Source organism: Canis lupus, chromosome 20 (genome assembly GCF_003254725.2).
Source record: "Canis lupus dingo isolate Sandy chromosome 20, ASM325472v2, whole genome shotgun sequence".
NCBI lineage: Eukaryota > Metazoa > Chordata > Mammalia > Carnivora > Canidae > Canis > Canis lupus.
The window spans coordinates 45,921,136-45,940,547 of NC_064262.1; the positions used below are offsets into that span (position 1 = coordinate 45,921,136).

Sequence of the window (19,412 nt, forward strand, 5' to 3'; positions counted from 1 at the left end):
TTCTTTCTTTCTTTCTTTCTTTCTTTCTTTCTTTCTTTCTTTTCTTTTCTTTTCTTTTCTTTTCTTTTCTTTTCTTTTTGGAGCTTTTTTTCCACTTGGTACAAGGCACATGGTTCCAGGGTGTCAGAAAGGCTTGCCTGTGGCTTGGATAGTAAAGAGTGGTGTTCTCTCAACTTCTTTTTTGGTGTTTTGCTGTTTTAATATAAAAGAGCTCAACTGCTTCTGCTTGCTGCAGTCTGCCTGGTCTAGGGAGAGGGGAGGGGCTCTGATGAGCCTCGCTGCCTTCTGAAGCCTGATGATGGCCACTCAGGATGGGGACTCAGTGTTGGTTTTGCCAGGCTGGCCACCAGGCTGCTTCCTCATGGCTTCCAGAGCCAAGTCACAGGTGATCTTGCCGCTGGAGTTCTGGAGAGATCCCAAGGGTTCTGGGGACTCCAACACTATAGCCATGAACGGGAGAGTGGACCTCCTAAAAAAGAACCTTGCCCACCAGTGACCAAGGTTGGCCTTGAGGAGACCAGGGTGGTGAGGGATGCCTTCCCCAGGATCCTCTGCACTTCCGCAGGAGCTGTTACTGGAAGTGGAGACCAGGTGGCACAGGTAATAGTTATGGGTGGTCACTATTGAGCCGCTGGAGGGGACGGCTGTCATCCTGTCTCTTGTGACCTGGTGGGAACCTCGGTGGTGACCCCTCATGGACCCTGGGGCACGATCACAGGTTGCAAGGACAGGAATGCTAGGCCACGGAGCCCTTTTGCAGAGGAGACCACTAAAGGCTGCTCCACGACGGAAGTGGGCACAGGGTGCGCGGGGGCTAACACCCCTGTTTGGCTATTATGGTCTATTTAAAAAAACAACAAGAAACCATTGTAATAGGTGTGAAGTGATATCTTGTGGGTTTTTTTTTTTTGTTTTTTTTTTTGTTTTTTAATTTTTATTTATTTATGATAGTTACAGAGAGAGAGAGGCAGAGACACAGGCAGAGGGAGAAGCAGGCTCCATGCACTGGGAGCCCGACGTGGGACTCGATCCCGGGTCTCCAGGATCGCGCCCTGGGCCAAAGGCAGGCACCAAACCGCTGCGCCACCCAGGGATCCCGATATCTTGTGGTTTTAATTTGCATTTCCCTAATAATTAGTGATGTTGAGCATCTTTTCATGTGCTTGTTGGCCATCTGTATGTCTTCCTTAGAGACACATCTATTCAGATCCTTTGCCCATTTTGGAACTGGGTTGTTTGCTTTTTATTGTTGTTGGGCTGCAGACACTCTTAATATATCCTGGGTATTAATCCATTATCAGATATCTGATTCACAAATATTTTCTCCCACTCTTTGGGTTGCCTAAAATCCTATTGTTTAAGCCACCCATTTATGATAATTTGTTATAGCAGCCACAAGAGACTCATACAGTATTGTTCCTCCCATGCCCTTGCCTGGCCTGGAATTCATGTGTGATGTGTGTGTGTGCACACATGTACACACACACACACACACACACCCTTCCAAACATTTTGGTTGTTCCTGGGAAGAGTGAATGTTCACTCTTCTCCATGGGCAAAGGGAGAGTGCTGGGCAGATCTCGGCCTGGATTTTTCCTGATCTGTGAAGGTGCCTTGGAAGGTGCTTCCCTTGTCCATGGAGATTCCCAGTAGCCCTTGCACCTTGCTTCTGAACAGCTTCTCCCACACGCTCTCCTTGGGTGTCTTTTCTAAACACCTGGGAATCCTGGAGAAGATACTGAGGTTGAGGCACGCAGCAGGTGGTGAGGATGAGCACGCCCTTGACTCCATCTTTGCTATAGTGGCTGCAGTGGCTCTGGTTCAGTTGTCAACACGCAGCTCTTTGTACCTGCCCAGGAGCTACACACCCTCTAAGTGAGTGGCCAGGGGCCGGTCACCCAGATTGAGGTTCTTGTAGCCTCACTGGAGACCATTGCTCCAGGGGATCAAGTGGTACTCCTGGCAGGCATGCCCCTAGAGGCTGAGGCTACCCTGAGTCAGTGTGGAGTGGAGGCTCTGACCACCCTGGAAGTAGCTGGCTGCATGGTTCCCTGGCCCGTGCTGGGAAAGTAAGAGGGCAGACTCCCCAGGTGGCCAAACAGGAGAAAAAGAAGAAGACAGGCCGAGCTAAGTGGTGGATGCGGTACAACCAGCAATGTCGTGCCCACCTTTGGTAAGAAGGGCTCCAATGCCAACTCTTAAGTCCATTGTAATCCTGGCTTTTCCCAAGAAAGCCGCTTAGTGCAGTCAAAAAAGACGCTATTAGAGTTCGCTCCCAGGACCCCCTGGGTTTGGGGAAAATCAAGAAGCCCTCCTGCCCATTTTCTTTGCTGAGATCAGGTGAGGCTGGCTGAAGAGCCCCCCTCATGGCCTACTCTGAACCCCAGGACTTGGGAGTGGGCTCACACTGGCAGTGGGGAGAGACCTCTGATCCTCTGCAGAGCCAGCACTCCTGGTCCCACATCTCTGGGCATAGAGGGCAGGAGGTGCAGGAAATCTCCCTACCTAGTCTGAACCCCCCTACCCCCTAGGCAACAGGAAGTGAAAATGCTCAGCTCTTGTTAAAATGCCTTCCTGTACCCTTTCCCTGGCTGCTGTTTTCCCGCTTGTCCTATGAACGTGGCACCTCCTTCCTTCATCAGTTTATCCCTCATTCCCTGGATGAACACATAGGCGGCTCCTGGTTATTCACTGCTCCTAACAAGGCTGCTGTGAAAGCTCTTGACTGGAGCACCTTGGCATCTGTGTCCTTCCAGTAGGATCAGAGGTTAGATGCAGTTTCGGCCTTGTTAGTATGGCCAGTGGCTCCCCAAGTAATGTCGCTGCCGTGCCCTTCTAGGCAGTGAACAACTTGCCCCATCACTGCTCCTGCACACAGGCATGCCCTGTTCTAGCTCTGGCTTTGGGGTCCCTGCCATGCTGTGCTAAACACCTGTACCTTGCAGGCGATGAGTCTGCACATCTGTCTTCCAGTACCAAGACCAGACTCTGACCCCTCAGAATGTCTAGGAATTGACTGGCTCCATGGAAGAACAAAATGCTTTTCAACAATAGGACCACCTCCCTCATCCGCCCACCCAGACCTGGCCCCCTATGCAACTCATCACTGGCATGCTAAGAGATGTTTAACAATCTCCCAGTGGGGGGCACCTGGGTGGCTCAGTGGTTGAGCAGCTACCTTCAGCTCAGGTCATGATCCCCGGGTCCTGAGACGGAGTCCCATATCGGACTCCCCACAGGGAGCCTGCTTCTCCCTCTGCCTGTGTCTCTGCCTCTCTCTGTCTCTCTCATGGATAAATAAACAAAATCTTAAAACAAAACAAAACAAACTCCTGGTGGGACCAACCCAGCCAGTTCTGCCTTGACGTGACATTCCTAAAAATGACCACACTCTGCAAATTCGCACCAACCACAGGGCTTATGGGAAAACAGGGTCAGGCCACAACTTAAAAACTGTGTCATTGACACATTAAAAAAAAAAAAAAAAAAGACCAGCACCTACTGAAAGCGGTAGCACTGCTGCACACATGTAAAGTGGCTTAGAATGATGTGAATACTACAGCAAGTACTTGACCTTTAGAAGGGACCTGAGGTTCACAGGTGGACGTGGTGTGGGAAGGCTGTAGCCAGGTTTCCAGATAGGGTCTGTTGTGGTAGCTCCTAACAGCTGAGGGAGTGTGTAGATGTTGAGGGGCGTGTGTGGTGGGGGGTGGGGGGTTGTTGTATATTCCCATGCAACTCGGGTCAGCCGGGTACAGTTTTCTGCATTTCTCCAGCTTTGCCCCTTAAAAAACCCTGCATAAGCACCACCACATTCGATCACATTATGCTCAAATCCGTCTCTGAGGTCTCCATCATGTTGGAACAAATTTGTGCTTTCAAAGCAAATTAGAGCACAATGGATGGGGCTCCCCCCCCCAACTCCTCATCCCCCAGCAGTTTGAGGCTACCAGCAGGAAGTCACTAAATGTGATGTGGGGAGGGATGTGTAGTATTACAGTTTTTTCACCATCAGATACAAGAGTCAGGGGTATCCTCAGGAGCACAGAGAATAGTGAGATGCAGTGAAATGAGGAAGTGATAACTTTCGAGTACTTGCAACTTTTATTTTTAATATCATGGATTTAATTGCAAGTTTGTACAACTCAGCTTTTAGCGATGGCCTTGCGAAACGAGGGCTCACACGTTTCCTGGAAATGGATCACCTGGCTTTTCCCCAGGGCCCCGCTGCAGCTCAGGGGGCCGGTGAGGATGTCGGCACATGTGTACTGAGTGCCCACGTGTCTGGGGCCAGGTGTCCAGCAGCAAATGGGGCTTATATCTCCGGGGAGACAGACAAGAAGCAAGGGCTCCTGGGATAAAACGATCATTGCTCCCATGTTGGGCACCAGAGCATCAAACTGGGTGATGAGGGCATGGTGGTGTCTATTATTCACCCCATTAGTGAAGGAGGGATCCCCTGCATCAAACAATTTAAGATGGCCTAACACACAACACCCAACACCAGTCTGATGAGATGGACAGACAGCAGCTTGTCACATAAACTCACAACCCTGGGTTGGAAGAGGACCCAGCTCGCCATGCAAGACCACATGGAGGTTGCATTTGGGAGGGGAGTGAACCCCCAGAGGCTGTGGGAGGCAGACTTTCCAGTAACAGGAGGGTGAGGGGGTCCTTGGTCCCAGGGGAGGATGTGATTGGCTTGTTTGAAAGACAAGGAGGGGAGACTTGCTAGGCCGGGGACTGGCGGGGTATAACTGGATGGGGTCACAGAGGTGGGAAACAGCCTCTTCTGCCGAGTGGGGGGCATACATAGTGAGAGCAGGGAACTCACAGGCCTTTGGGGACCCATAAGGGCAGCAGGTCCAATCTGAGGCCTTACAACACAGGCAGTCAGGGAAGGAAGGGCAGTGGGGCTCGCCCTGAAGGTAGGGGAGGAGGGGGTGCAGCCTTGTGATTCCACGAGGAAGACCATTCCAGGCAGAGGGGACGGCTGGCATCTCTGCTGGAGGGTGTGGTGGGTGGCAGGTGGCAGTCCGTGGATTCATGGAGGCCAGTGTGGCTGGAGCCCAGTGGAGGAGGGACAAAGGGAGGGGCAGGAGGGGGCAGGAGGCTGGTTTCAAGGCTGGAGAGTGGGACCCATTTACGGAAGAGCAGGAGGAGGCGTTGCGGGCTGGGCAGGACAGACCCACATCAGGAGGGTGAGACCAGATGTCCCTGCCTGGTGCCGGAGAGGACAGAGTTTAGGGGCCTGTGCCTCTTCTTGGTCTCAGCACCCCGGTGGCGCCTGCTGCCCGCCCCCTTCCGCCCAGGCTCCTGCGGGGCCTCTCCAGCATCTGCTAGGGCAAGCCCTGTCTGCCCTGTGTCCCCACTGCCTGCCCAGGGCTTGGCCTAAAGCCAAGAGAGGGCTGGTGCGCAGGCCATCCAGAGGCCCCACAGTGCCTGGGAGCAGGGAGGGTTCAGAGGAAGCTTCTGGGAGGAGCAGAATTGGGTGGAATTGGGTAGCTGAAGGGAAAAGGCCAAAGAGCAGAGTTTGAGGGGTCAACACAAAGCATCTGAGGAACTGGGGTGAGACTGAGCCATCAGGGTGGCCTCGGGGCAGCCTGGAGTTTGGACTTGGTCCCAAAGAACAGGGATCCCCAAAGATTTGGGGCAGGAGGGGAGAGTGGTCAGCAGTAGTTTTAGGAGGACCCCTGTAGCTAGACTGGTCCTCTTAGAGGGGGAAACGGTGCCAGTTGAGGGTGGGGGTGATGCTGGGAGGAGGGGGACAGGACTTGAACATGATAAAGAAGGAGGTGTGCCCCCCCATCCTATGGCAATGGGGCTATTGCTCAGTTGGGGACACTCTGAGGGGCAGGAGAGTAAGGGGTGCTGGCCCTACCCTGCTGTAGGCCAGAGGGGAAAGGAGGCCCACAGAGGGGAGGGCCTGACTCAGAGGACCTGTGGACAGCGGCAGGGGTGGGTGCTGCGAGGGTAGAAGTGAGGGCCAGCAGTCAGGCACCGGGGGACACTTGCGCATCTGGAAGGTTCACCCCGTGGCCAGCCTGTCTCCTCTATGCTCCTGAGGCCGCGTACACCGGACAGGTCGCCGGGCTTTAGCTGGGGTGGGCGCCTCACAGCATCCCCCGGGGAGGCCGGGGCGGGTCGGGTCGGAAGAGGGGGCCATGCGGGGGGTGGGGGCGATCCAGGAGGAGGCAGGGGAGGCGGGTCCCAGGAGGATGAGACCCCAGGAAAGGGGAGCGGGGGCGATGCGGGGGGCAGGAAAGGACCGCTCGCTCGGATCCGAGGAAGGAGGACGTGGACCCGGCCTGGGGGTCAGGTCCGGGGCAGGGGGCGGGGCAAGTCCGGAGAGCGCCCTGGCAGGGGGAGGAGTCCCGAGGAGGGAGCGGGGGCGGGGCGGGGCGGGGCGGGCGGCCGGGCTGGGGGGACGGGGGCAGTGCAGGGAGGGGGCGGGGTGAGGGGGAATAGGGGCCCTGTCAGGTCCGAGGGTCTGGGGATGAGCCGCCGAGGGGTCCGGGCAGGGGGCGCGGCAGAGGCGGTGGAGGCGGTGAGTCCCGGGACCGGCGCGGGGAGCGGGGCGGAGCGGGCGGGGCGGGGCGGGGCGAGCTGGGGGCGGGGCGGGGCGGGGCGGGGCGGGCCGAGGCGGGTCCGGGGAGGGGGCTGGTCCGGGGCTGCCCCAGCTCGGCCAGCGGCGGAGCGGGGCGCATGGCGCCGTGCGCACGGCGCGGGGGCTGCGAACAAAGGGCCCCCGGCGGCGCAGGGGGCACCGCGGCGCTCGGACCCCGGCCCTGGCCCAGCCCCGGCCCGGCCCCCTCCCTGGGCGCGGCGCCCCCGCGGAGCCGGAAAATGCGGGGCGCCCTGCCCTGCGCGCTGCTGCGCCTCCTGCTCGTGCTGCGGTCGCCGCGGGACGGCGAGTGCGCTGCGCCCCAGGCCCCGTGAGTTGCCGCGGGCGACGGCGGAGGCTGGCTGTCTTCTCGGGGAGGGGCCCCGGGGACCGGGTCAGCGAGGGGCAGCGACCCGTTCGAGGCGACACAGCCTCCGCACCGGGCGGGACCTCGAGTCTGGTGCCCCGACTCCCGGGGTCGGGGGAAGGGGGCGCCCCGAGCCCTCAGACGCGGCCACCCGGAGGGGTTCCCAGAGCTCAGGCTGCGAGGCCGGCGCCCCCTCCCCGCCTCACCCGGGGTGCGCGGGGGCTGTCGTCGCGGGTGGTGGTTTCAGGCTGTCGGGGGCGCGGAGGGAAGAGGTGCGTGTCTTGGCTGGGACGTGGGAGAGACCTACCGGCCGGTCTCCTTGGGAGGGCGTGGTGGCCCGAGGAAGTGTTTGTTTTGCTTCCACATTTTTCTTGAAGTTTGCCTGCGGAGCTTCTGGTGGGTTGACACAGTGAGGAGGCGAATTAACTAGCTCCTAAGGAGAATTTCCCGTGAGTTGGCTTCATCGGGAATATTTCCAGACCTGCCGAGTTGGGGTGAGCCCTGGAGGCTGTGGGTTCAGGGAGGCCACCTGGAGCTGCCCAAGCTTCAGCTTTTATGAGGTGGTTTGTTCAAGTCGTGCGTGCTTAGGAGTTCCCAGAAAACAGGTCAAGCATGGGGCTTGGTGGGTGGTGTCTCTTCCAGCCACGGCTCCTTTGGAAAAGGAAGACACCATGCTGGGCCATCCTTGAGCCATGGGATTTACCTCTCCTGGGCCCTTGTGAAATTGGAATTCAGCAAATTTTTGTCCCGGGTGTTTCAAAGCAGGCACTCCTTAAAATAGAGGTTTTCAGCCAGCGGGGACCGATTTTTGTTTCCCTGGGGGTCATTCGGCAATTTTAGCGGGGGGCATTTTTGACTCACATCTAGGGGGAGGCAATGCTGCTGGAATCTACCGAGTGGAGGCCAGAGTTGCTGCGAAAGAAACGTTTTGTCATGTGCAGGTCCACCCTCATCACAAAGCTTGACCCGGCCCTAAATTAGAGACCCTGCTTTATAAGGACCAAGTTCAGAGTTGGGTTGAACTGCAACTCTGGGTTGCAGAGTTTCGAAGGGTTTTCAGGAGCATTTGCCTCTGGCTAATAAAGTCATCCTTCTGTCGAGGGACATGGAATCCCTGTGCTGGAAGACACACACTAGGAAGTGAAGTTGCAAAATTACTGACCCAGGTTCTAGATTAGTTAACCTCTAAGCCAGGGCCATGGTCCACCCAGTGGAGGGATCCTGTTTTAGGAATAGCCCTGGATACCCACTTCTGTGACCATGTGATTTTTTAAAAAATATTTTATTTATTTATTTATTTATTTATTTATTTATTTAAACTTATTTTTAAAATATGTTATTTATTTATTTGAAAGAGAGAGAGTGCACACACATGAACAGGGGTGCGGGGGTGGGGGAGAAGGAGAAGCAGACTCCTTTCTAAGCAGGAAACCCATTGCGGGGCTCAGTCCCAGAACCCTGGGATCATGACCTGAGCCAAAGGCAGATGCTTGCTTAATGGGCTGAGCCACCCAGGTTCCCAGACCCATGTGATTTTTGCATGAGGAATCCCTGACCCCACAAAGCAGCATGGATTTGCACATTGTAGTAAGACCAAGACTGTCTGCTTTTTATCAAACACCACCTTTTCCAGGCCGGGACCTGCTGAGACCAAAGGATGAGAAGCAGTGTCAGTCGTGATGCCAAGGGGGTGCATCAGGTCAACAATGCTTAGCCAGCAAGCATCCCAACAGCTGCAACTCATGAACCTCAGGGAGAGTTAATTTGGTTCTGTTGGGTTCTCTAGGTCCTTTGGGTGAAAAATCTAACTCAGATCTGGATGAAGGCTTTAAGGGGAGACTAAGGAAAATGAACATATGGATTTGTCTATTCCCCAAATACTCTTCCCCAGTCTGCATGTGCTGGGGTTCCTCTGGGAGCTAGATGGAAAGGTTATTCCTAGAAGAGGTTGAGGTTCCCCTGCAGCAGGCAGGACACATAGGAAGCTGGAGTCATTGCACCCCCGGGTTGGTGTTGGAATTAGATAATACACAGCATGTCCCTAGGGTGATGATGCTTACCCAGGATCAGCACAGTTACGCACCCAGGGTAACTGCACGCTGTGTGAACTGCTGAGGCCAGACGCTGCCCACAGGAACCTGGTCATTGCGAGTGGTTGTTGGTGCTGGAGTCGGACAGAACGTTGGACTCCCAGGGTCATTACTGGTTCTGGTCATTGCTGGATCTGGGCTGTGTACCTACAAAACTAGGGTCTTGGCACATTCTCATCAGTGCTGGAGATACATAGTAAGTTATCTTATGTCCTGAGGTCCTTGCAGACTCCGGTCTGTCCTGAAGTAGGACAGTCCACGTAGGAACCCAAAGCGCGTGAACTCTGGCCACTGTTCAAGCTGGACAGAGCACGGCAGGCTTCCAGGGTTGGTGCTGCGGCCGGACAGGACTCAACAGGAAGCCACTGTGTCTTTTGAAATGCCCCATTTTTCATGAAGTTTTAATAAAGTCCAGTTTATCAATGATCTCTTTGATGGATCCTGCTTTTGGGATCTTTTGCATGAAATCTTTGCTTTAACCCAAGTTCACAAAGCCTTTCTCCTGTGTCCTTCTGGTGTCTTTTTTTTTTTTTTATAGTTTTACATTTATTTTATTTTATTTTTTTAAATTTATTTGGGGATCCCTGGGTGGCTCAGCGGTTTAGCGCCTGCCTTTGGCCCAGGGCGCGATCCTGGAGTCCCGGGATAGAGTCCCGCATCGGGCTCCCTGCATGGGACCTGCTTCTCCCTTTGCCTGTGTCTCTGCCTCTCTCTCTCTCTCTCTCTGTGTGTGTCTATCATGAATAAATAAATAAATCTTTAAAATAAAAAAAATTATTTATTTGAGAGAGAGAGAGACAGAGATAGCAACAGAGATAGTGAGAGAGAGCACGAGTGAGGAGAGCAGAGGGAGAAGCAGGCTTCCCACCAAGCAGGGAGACTGATGTGGGACTGGATCCCAGGACTCCGGGATCATGACCTGAGCCCAAGGCAGACATGCTTAACCAGCTGAGCCACCCAGGCGCCCCTATAGTTTTACATTTAGATCTCTGACCCAGTTTGAGTTCATCTCAGCATGTGGTGTTCAGTCCGGGATCTAAATTCATCTCCGTGTGTGTGGACGTCCGGTTGTCCCAGAGAGGATTCTGAGAGATGAAAATCTCTCCTAATTTCCTTGCCTGGCCTAGGGTTTTCCCTTTCACCTGTTTCCTTCTGGTGCCTGTAGGTCTGCAGGGTTGGATTTGTGCTACCTTTGCTGTCTGGGCTCTCAGCACTTGCTGTTGCCTTGTGAGCAGTTTTTGTGGGTGAAGATGAAATGAGACTTTCTGATTATCTGTGGAAGGTTGTAGAATACCAGAGGCAGGAGCTCAGGGGGGAGGATCTGTGCCTCAAGTTGGATGCCCTAAGGGTGCCCCAAGGCTCTCTCCTGTCTGATCCACGGCATGTTCCTTCTCCTGGAGTGACAGCTTTCCCATCTGCAAAGGAAGATAATGTTCTCTATGCTCCAGGAGTATCTTCACAGTTCATGAAGCTGAGGATTTTCAGGAAGAGAAACCTGTTTTGGTTCCATTGTTCACAGAGCTTTTTCAGTGTTGGGCCATTTAGTTTATTTTCAGGGTTTTTGTTCTTAAAATTAATGCTGCAGGAAGCTCTTTGTTTCTTTCCACTGGGTTCTGGAGTCCGGTTGCCTGGGTTTGAATCCTGGTCTCTCTTCTTGGCACAAGCACATGACTTGGCTTTCCTTCCTTCCTTCCTTCCTTCCTTCCTTCCTTCCTTCCTTCCTTCCTTCCTTCCTTCCTTCCTTCCTTTTTCTTTCTTTCTTTCTTTCTTTCTTTCTTTCTTTCTTTCTTTCTTTCTTCTTTCTTCTTTCTTTTTTCTTAGATTTTATTTATTTATTTGACAGAGAGAGAGGAAGAGAAAGCAAGCACAAATGGGGGAGGGGAGAAGGAGAGGGAGTAGCAGACTCCCCATGGAGCAGGGAGCCCGACTCAGGGCCTGATCCCAGGACCTGGTGATCATGACCTGAGCCAAAGGCAGACGCTCAACTGATTGAGCCACCCAAGTGCCCCATGACTTGGCTTTTCTAGGGCTCTAATTTCTGACTCTGTAAATGGCTTTTAGCACTTGTCACAGGGTGGCTCTGAGGATGAAGTGGGATCCTGCCAGTAACTCAGGAGAGTATTTCACAGTGTTGGTGCAGCACGCACAAAGGTCCTGTGGCAGAATAAGATGACTGAAAAGGCCAGAGGCCACAATGCAGACATTGGAAGGGGGTGTGGTGCCAGCTAGATCCAGTGAGGCCAGGTTCTTACCTCATCAGGAGGCTTCAGAGATCAATAAGCCAACCCATGGTCTCAAGGAGCTCACAGGTCAGTGGGGGACACAGATACATAAAATGACAGTGTCATCATGGTGTGGTCAGGTGTAGGTGGAAGCCAATGCAGGGAGTACTGTGACCCAGCCAGAGCGTCAGGGAGGCCGGCAAGAGCTGGGGGTCAGACAGCCTTCGGCCTTCACTGAGGTTCTCCTCTCTGACAGGCCCTATTTGATTGCCGCACCCTCTGTCTTCCGCTCCGGAGTGGAGGAAGTCATCAGCGTGACCATCTTTAACTCCCCCCGGGAAGTTATGGTCCAGGCTCAGCTGGTGGCCCAGGGCGAGGCGGTGGCATGGAGCCAGGGAGCCATCCTGGGTAGGTCCCTGACCAGGGCTTCCTCTCCCTCTGTAGAGTGGCCTTCGGGGCTCAGGCAGTGTGGGCATTGCTTTGCTTCTTTCCCATCTCACCTCCTATCAGGGCAGGGAGAGCAGACTGCCTTCTCCCCACTTTTCAGATGGGGAAATTGAGACCCAGGAGGGGCAGCCACCTGCCCCGTCTAGGAAATCAGAGTGCATTGTTCCTCTGTAGCCCAGGTTCTATTTTTTTTCTCCTTTTTTTTTAAGATTAAAAGAAATTATTCATGAGAGACACAGAGAGAGGCAGAAACATAGTCAGAGGGAAAAGCAGGCTCCCCATGGGGACCTGCCAGGACCCTGGGATCATGACCTGAGCCAAAAGAAGACACTCAACCACTGAGCCACCCAGGTGCTCCCACAGCCCAGGTTCTCTGGGGGCAGATCTGGATGGAGTCAGGCCTTCTTCTGGCTAGAGGTGGGACCGGGGTCCAGAGGGACTCTCATGACTACTTCAGACCTTTTGTTGAGCTTCTAGGACCCCTGTGGTGTTAGATCCAGCCCCCGACTTCCAGCCAGACTGTCACTGAGTTGGGCTCAGGCCTCTGGCCAGCCTCTGCCCTGCTGTCCTTGGTAAACTGCAGATAACAGCAGTGCGGGCCTCCTGGACAAAGGTGGTGAGAGCAGGGAGCTGCCTCAAGGCCTGGAGTCCAGCAGGGCGGACACCTTATTTCTCACGTACAGTGTGATTTGGCCACAGGAGACACAGAGAGATGATGTCAGGGCTCTAAGGCCAGCAAGGTAGCACCTATCCCTTGGGGAGATGAGGGAGAGGCTGGCCTGGAGTGGAAACCGGGAGAGGGCTAGGGTAGGCAGGAGTGAAGTCCTGACTCTGTGGGCCACCCCGAAACCCAGATCAGGTTGGCTTCAGCAACAGAGTGTTTATGGGCTGTCATAACTAGGAAAGTCCACTGGCATCACTGGCTGTCTCCCAGCCCCACTTCTGGGTGGGTCTGTGTCTCCCCAAAGCCTAGAGTGTGACAGGTACGCGAGACCGCTGAGAAATATCCCAGTGTTCTCTCTGATTGGCCTATCTTGGGTCATGTGCTCAATCAATCAATCAATCCTGACCCAACCCCTCTGACCGGGGTGGGGAGGCCTATGCCGATTGGCCCATTTGGGGTCATGTGCTCAACTCTGAATCAATCACTGTGACTGTGGGAAGAGTCACTGAGCCTCAAGAGAGATGGGCGGAACCGCAGCAAACCTCAACTGAGAGCTGGGCAGGTCGTTCCCCCAAGGAAATTGGGGTTCTGCTAGTAGAAAATGGGAATGGATACTGGAAGGCAAAACAGTAGATGCTAAATTAAGTGCTAGAAAGCCTGGACAGGTGTCAGAGTGGTAAATGATTCAGCTTGAGTAAAGAGAGAGGTGATGGGAAAACACATCTACTGGAGGGAAGTCCACTGGGGACCTCAGTCTCCTCTTCTTTCCCTCTACCCTTCTTCTTGTTCCACTCCCCTGGAGAGTTTTCTCTTTGCTCCCCTTACAGCTTACCTTGGGCAGGGGCCGGAATGACATGAATTAAGTATACAGGCTGGCCAATTTTCCCCTGAATAACTTGGCTTTTGTCCATCCCCTCTGGCCTTCAAGCTCTCGCCCGCCAGCTTGGAGTAAACCTCTCACTTTTCCCAATCCCAGGTCAGATCAGCATGACCCAGTATGTGTATTTGTCCACAGACAATCCCTCTGGGTTTGAGAAGGCTCCTAGTTGTAAGGCTGCAGCTCAGGGAGGCAGGCAAACCCAGCTCCCAATTTAACTGTTTTCATCTAATTTTTATTTTTTAGATAAAGGAACAATCAAACTCAAGGTAAGCTATGAATTTTTAACATCTCAATGAACCCCCACCTTGGAAATAATTGATTTGGAATGGAACAAGAGAAGTTTCATGCATGGTGAGAAAAATCATTAACGGTAATGTCAACAATGAATAATGAAGAAAAAATTGAGAAGAGGAGAAAACTCACCCGTGATCCCATCCCCCGTACTTTTCACTTTTGTGTTTCCCTGTAAATCCTCATCCACTTAGAGACATTTCTTTCATAGCTGCAGTTAAAGGGTAGACCCCCTGGTGCTTCCTGCTGTTTTCTCTTAGCGTTGTATAAACATACTTCCCTGTATTCAAATATCTATAATTGTAATTTGCCTTCTATTGGTAAGAGCATGCAGCACATCTCTTTTATGTATTAATCTACTAACCCTTTCCACCTTGTACATGGTTAGATTTCTTTTTTAAAGACTGCTTTCAGGGTTTTGGTAATGTAATCCAAAAGTTGTAAGCATCTTTGTGCATAAAGATGTATTAGCATTCTTTTATTTTTTAAAAATATTTTATTTATTTATTTGAGAGAGGGCATGCATGCGGGGGGCACAGAGGGAGAGGGAGAAGCAGGCTCCCCAGTGAGCAGGAAGCCTGATGCGGGGCTCGATCCCAGGACCCTGGGATCATGACCTCAGCTGAGAGCAGATGCTTAACTGACTGAGCCACCCAGGTGCCCCAGAGATGTCTTAGCATTCCCAATGCCTGCCTTATTGACAGTGGTAGAACCTTTTCTCTATGACAGCAGTTCCCACCTGGTGGGGATGTTTGCCCTCTCCCCCACCTCCAGCCCCAGGACATTGGGCAGTGTCTGGAGACCTTTTTGGTTGTCACAACTGGGGAGGGCACCTACTGGGTGCTCAGCACCCCTGCAGTGCTCAGGACAGTCTCCATGACCAAGAGAGAGCCAGCCCCAGATGTCAGTAGTTGGGAAGCCCTTGATAAAGTCCCAATAGCTGTCCTTTGGGCAGGTCAGCTTTCTAGTGAATCAGAAGGCAGGGTTGCTCTGGACAAGGGTTAAGATTATGCACGATCGGGAAGCCTGGGTGGCTCAGCGGTTGGGTGGCTGCCTTCGGCTCAGGGCTTGATTCCGGGGTCCTGGGATCGAGTCCCACATCGGGCTCCCTGCGAGGAGCCTGCTTCTTCCTCTGCCTCTGTCTCTGCCTCTCTCTGTGTCTGTCATGAATAAATAAATAAATCTTAAAAAAAGAAAGATTATGCATGATCCCTGGCCACTGCATCTCAGAAGGCACTCTTCACAGGGTCGGTGCTGTGAATTTGTATAAGAGACCAATGAAGGGCTATATAATTCTAGGAGAAGGGGCCAGAGGATCTTCAGACTAACTAGAGACTCCAGGGACACCTGGTGGCTCAGTGGTTGAGCACCTGCCTTTGGCTCTGGTGGTGATCCCTGGGTCCTGGGATCGAGTCCTGCATCGGGCTCCCCATGGGGAGCCTGCTTCTCCCTCTGTGTCTCTGCCTCTCTCTGTATCTCATGAATAAATAAATAAATAAAACCTATTTTAAAAAATGCAGACTAGAGACTCCATAAAAAGCCTGGGGATCCTTAACTCTTAGAATAGCTCCTGATTAGCAATTCTCCACTTGGGAATGTGGTGATTCTGGTCCCTCAGGAAACCCTGGCAGTGGCTGGAGACATTTCTGGATACTGGCCATAGCTGCCATAACTGGTGGTGGGGGTTCCTACTGGCATCTGGTGGGCAGAGGCCAGAGATGCTGCCCAACGCCCTGCAATGACAGAGTGGCCCCCACTGCAAAGAATGATCCAGTCCTAAGTGTCAGTGGTGCCAACGCTGAGACACACTCTGTCGTTCGCAAAGCTCTGCGCTCTGCCTGCAGGTGCCCACGGGCCTCCGGGGCCAGGCCCTCCTGCAGGTGTGGGGCCGCAGCCAGCAGGCAGAGGAGGGCCCCCTCTTCCACAACCAGACCTCCGTGACCGTGGACAGCCGGGGCGCCTCTGTGTTCATCCAGACTGACAAGCCGGTGTACAAGCCCCAACACCGAGGTGGGCAGCTCTTGGGAGTTGGGGGAGGGCTGGCCCCAGCCTGGGCCGCCGCACATGACTGTCTCCTTCCCTTCCAGTGCTCATCAGGATCTTAACGGTCACCCCAGACCTGAGGCCTGTCAGCGAGAAGGTGAGATCAGCTTCTAAAACCCTGTGCCTGGAATACACCTGCCCCTGGGACCCCCTGGCCAGGGGAGCCACCAGCAACTGGTCTTTCTCCATCACTCCTCCGCCCCCCCATCCCAGCCTTCCAGTTTCTACCTCCATTCTCGGTTTTGTCTGGTGGCTCCGAGTCCCCTGGGGAGCCAGGGCGGGGTCCGTGGGACAGAGGGAAGCCAAAGCATGGTGAGAGAGTAGCAGCGTGCTCAGAGGGCTGGGGGCCTGCGGGGCCGTGTGCTCACTGCCTGCCTGTCTGTGTTGCAGCTGGAAGCCTACATTCTGGTGAGTGGCGTGTAACCCCCTCCGCTCTGCCTCGGGGGCCGGTTAGCCTGTTCTCTGCCGACCTGGTCGACTGCCGAGGTAGATCCTGCCTGTCCCAGTGCCTAATAAGGCTGGGACTGGGTCTGTCTTGGGGTCCAGATCCTCCCTGGGATGGGCTACGTGTGTGTCTGTCTGTCTCTGTTGATTTGCACACAGCTCCCTAAATGAGGAGATCGGGCTCCTTTTGTCCCTGTTATCCTCAGACCAGTCTCTTCTGTGCACCAGGGTTTCATTGCTCCCGTGTAAATGGCTAGTCTGGGGACCTGCCCTCCGTGCTTGTCCCACCCTAGACGGGGAGCTCAGAACATACACACATGTGCCGGGCACACATGTGCCAGACTGCCCTCAGTTGACTATGGATGTTTGTCTCCTCAGGACCCCAGGGGCTCGAGGATGACAGAGTGGCGACACCTGGAGCCACTCTGCTGCGGTGAGTCTCTTCCCCCCTTCCCCTTCTTTCCTCTGCAGTTTGGGGACTGCCCCTTTGGGTGACCAATGCAGTAGATCTTCCAGGAAAACAGAATTTGCTCTGAGTATACCCCTTCCCTGCAGCATTGCATCCCCACCCATGTTTCTCTGGTCCCAGCATCCAGCCAGGGCTCCTGCACATAACGTCAGGCCTGTTGGGAACATCAGGATCTTGTTTGTTGGCACCCCCCATCTCCCTCCCACTGTATGTCTTCTACATCATCATCCCTTTGGGGGCTCTAGGTCCCTGGTCTGGCCTGGAGCCCTCTTCCCGATTCTGAGATGCTCGGGGCTGACAAGCAGAGACAGGGTTTGCGTGACTCTCCTTCCTTGAGTTCCGAGCCTGGGGCTGTGTTGGAGCCGAGGGTGGGCCTCTCTGACTCCCTTGGTGACCCATCCCACCTCGCCTGGCACTCAGCCTGCTTTCCTCTATCCACCCTCCCCATCGGGCCCCTTCCCTCCCTCTCACTAACTCTCTATCTTCCTAGTAGTAGATATCTGCTGGGCACTGAAGTAGATGCTGACATTTCTGCCCAGTGGAGGAAACAGACATTAAAACATGTGATAGCATCTGCTACGATGAATGCCATGATGAGTGCAACCTCAGAGAGGGCAGAGACAGGGTTCTTGCCCAGCCGGGGACAGCAGAGACAATCCTAGACGGCTGCCTGGAGGAAAAGCCTTTTCAGCAACAAAATGAAGAAGGAGCAGAGGTTAGCTAGGCAAAGCGAGGGGCCAGGGAACATGTTCCAGACAGGCCCAGCATGAGAGGCCCAGTGGATGGCGGGGAGAGTGAGGCTGGGCATAGGAGAGAGGCCCCAGCTGTCAGGAGTGCTGACAATAAAGCAACAGTGAGACCAGGGGCCTCTTGGGCTGCAGGGCTATGTATGGACTTGATCTGTAGAACAAAGAGGAAGAGAATGACTAGCCTTCCACTTTAAAAAGTCCTTGCAGTATGTGTAGACCTGGGGTTCTCAAGTAGTGCGATTTTGCGCCCATCCTTCGGGGTAGGGTTCCTGGCCATGCTGGCCATGGGCTAATGAAGCCCCGTAGAAAATGCATGTTGGTGACATACACCCCCTAATGTCCTCTGACTGTCAAAGGCTTTGAATATGTAAAGAAAGAGACCTTTTGCTGTAGCATTTTCCAATTCCAAAGTGATGGAGAGAAGCTGTAGGGGCTTTTGTAGTCTCTGAGTTTTCTCCAGGGTCCCACTAAGCTGCTCTCACAGTGTCACTGTTGGGGACAGGCAGAGCAAGTCCCACTCAGGAGTGAAAGACCCCCAGGTGCTGTTTTGAGTCCCTGCGCCCATTCAGATTCCTCCCCTGGAGGCTTGTGGAAAATCCCCACTCTCCTCCCAGCATGAAAACAGCTCCAAGTCAGGGTTCCAAGGAACTGACCCAAAGCAAAAGCTGCCTCCTCTGCCTGAAGCTGGTGGCGTTAATGGGGTCCGTTTGCAGAGAGAGCGGTGTTCTGTCTTGAAGCCTGTTCAGAATCCTTGCTCAGTTTGGGCAGCGGTTAGCATATGGTGGGCAATGGGGTGGATTCTGCTCCCAGGGGACTTAGGTGGGACTATTTGGGGTTGCCATGACTTGGGGCGGAGGAGCTACTGGCATCGAGTGGGTGCAGGCCAGCGATGCTGCTCAGTGTCCTACGATGCACAGGCAGCCCCCAACCACGGAGTATGATCAGGCCCAAATGGCAGCAGTGCTAAGGTTGGGAACGACTCAGGTGGGAAGCACAACGGATGAGCTTGGTGGCCTGTCTCCCTGGCTTGTCAGCTCACTGTCTGCAAGGCCCTATTGCTGCAGGGCTTCCCCAGGAATCTGAAGTGCAGCCTGACCTTCAGCCTGCAGGAGTGCTCATTCTGCACAGCGCCCTCTGCCCTCCTCCACCAGCCTGGGCCTGGTGTCTGGCTTCCCTGAGGTTTTGCTCTGCGCAGGGGGAGGTGCAGGTCCCAGGAGAGCCTCTGCTTCGTCCTTGCCACCCTTGCCACCCTCGCCGGGCCCAGCTGGCTCTCTGCACACACTCTTGCTCCAGGATGACGGGTCATCTCTGTTCACACAGGGGTGGCCAACATGACCTTCCCCCTGTCTGATCAGCCCGTGCTGGGAGAATGGTTCATTTTTGTCGAAATGCAAGGGCACGTCTACAACAAGTCCTTCGAAGTTCAGAAGTATGGTAAGTTGGAGCATCTTAGGATTTTAGGATTTCACGTCTGGGAGAGACCACAGACCTGGTGATGACTGATGATGGGGAGGGTGGCAGCAGCCCCATTCATTGGGGCTCAGTGCAGAGAGCTGAGCACTTTGTCATTTCCTTCTTAAAAGAACTCAAAAGAGGTACAAAAACAAAATGTGCCATCTTCGGTATTTGTACATGTACGCTTGTGTCACATTGAGGACATTCATGTTGTTTGGTAGCCATCACCACCCTCTTTCTCCGGAACTTTTTCATCTCTCCAGACTGCAATTCGGTCCCCATGAAATGCTACCTCCCTGTCCCCTCCCCCAGCCGCCGATGCCCACCAGCCTACTTCCTGTTTCTATGAACCTGACTTGTCTAGGTGCTTCATGGAAGTGGGACTGCACAGTCTTTTGTCCTTTTGGGTCTAGTGTGTTTCACTCAGCATGATGTCATCTGGGTTCATCCATGGCGTGGCCTGGGTCAGAATTCCCTTCCTTTTTAAGTCCATTTCTTTTGGTTCTTTCGTCATCATCCTGATCCTGTGCACAGATGAGGGGACGTGAGATGTTCAGAGCCATTCAGGAAACGGTCCAGGTGACAGGAGCTGTGGACCGAACATAGATCACAGCTGCTTACTCTGCTTCTGTGCCCAAATTCTCCCTTAAACTGTTTCTTCCAGGAGGAAGGCCCTAGAAGGAAAGG

General features: G+C 53.9%; 1 protein-coding gene and 2 pseudogenes across 9 annotated transcripts in view; 2 read left to right on the forward strand and 1 right to left on the reverse strand.

Moving 5' to 3' along the window:
- Positions 1-359: 359 nt before the first annotated feature.
- LOC112666908 (pancreatic progenitor cell differentiation and proliferation factor-like) lies at positions 360-651 on the reverse strand (annotated as a pseudogene).
- Positions 652-1,636: 985 nt separating this feature from the next.
- LOC125753164 (FAU ubiquitin-like and ribosomal protein S30) lies at positions 1,637-2,202 on the forward strand (annotated as a pseudogene).
- Positions 2,203-6,781: 4,579 nt separating this feature from the next.
- Positions 6,782-19,412, forward strand: part of CPAMD8 (C3 and PZP like alpha-2-macroglobulin domain containing 8) — a 76,912-nt gene continuing 64,281 nt past the window's right edge. For 5 of the 9 annotated variants that reach the window (XM_025457933.3, XM_025457937.3, XM_025457938.3 and 2 more), the window contains exons 1-8: positions 6,783-6,935; positions 11,540-11,691; positions 13,518-13,540; positions 15,410-15,575; positions 15,653-15,705; positions 15,999-16,016; positions 16,431-16,485; positions 18,591-18,704. In XM_025457933.3, coding sequence (XP_025313718.2) covers positions 6,847-6,935; positions 11,540-11,691; positions 13,518-13,540; positions 15,410-15,575; positions 15,653-15,705; positions 15,999-16,016; positions 16,431-16,485; positions 18,591-18,704 — 670 coding nt within the window. In that variant the 5' untranslated portion in view covers positions 6,783-6,846. The other 4 variants (XR_003140942.3, XR_004807683.2, XM_025457941.3 and 1 more) reach the window with 2 other exon arrangements.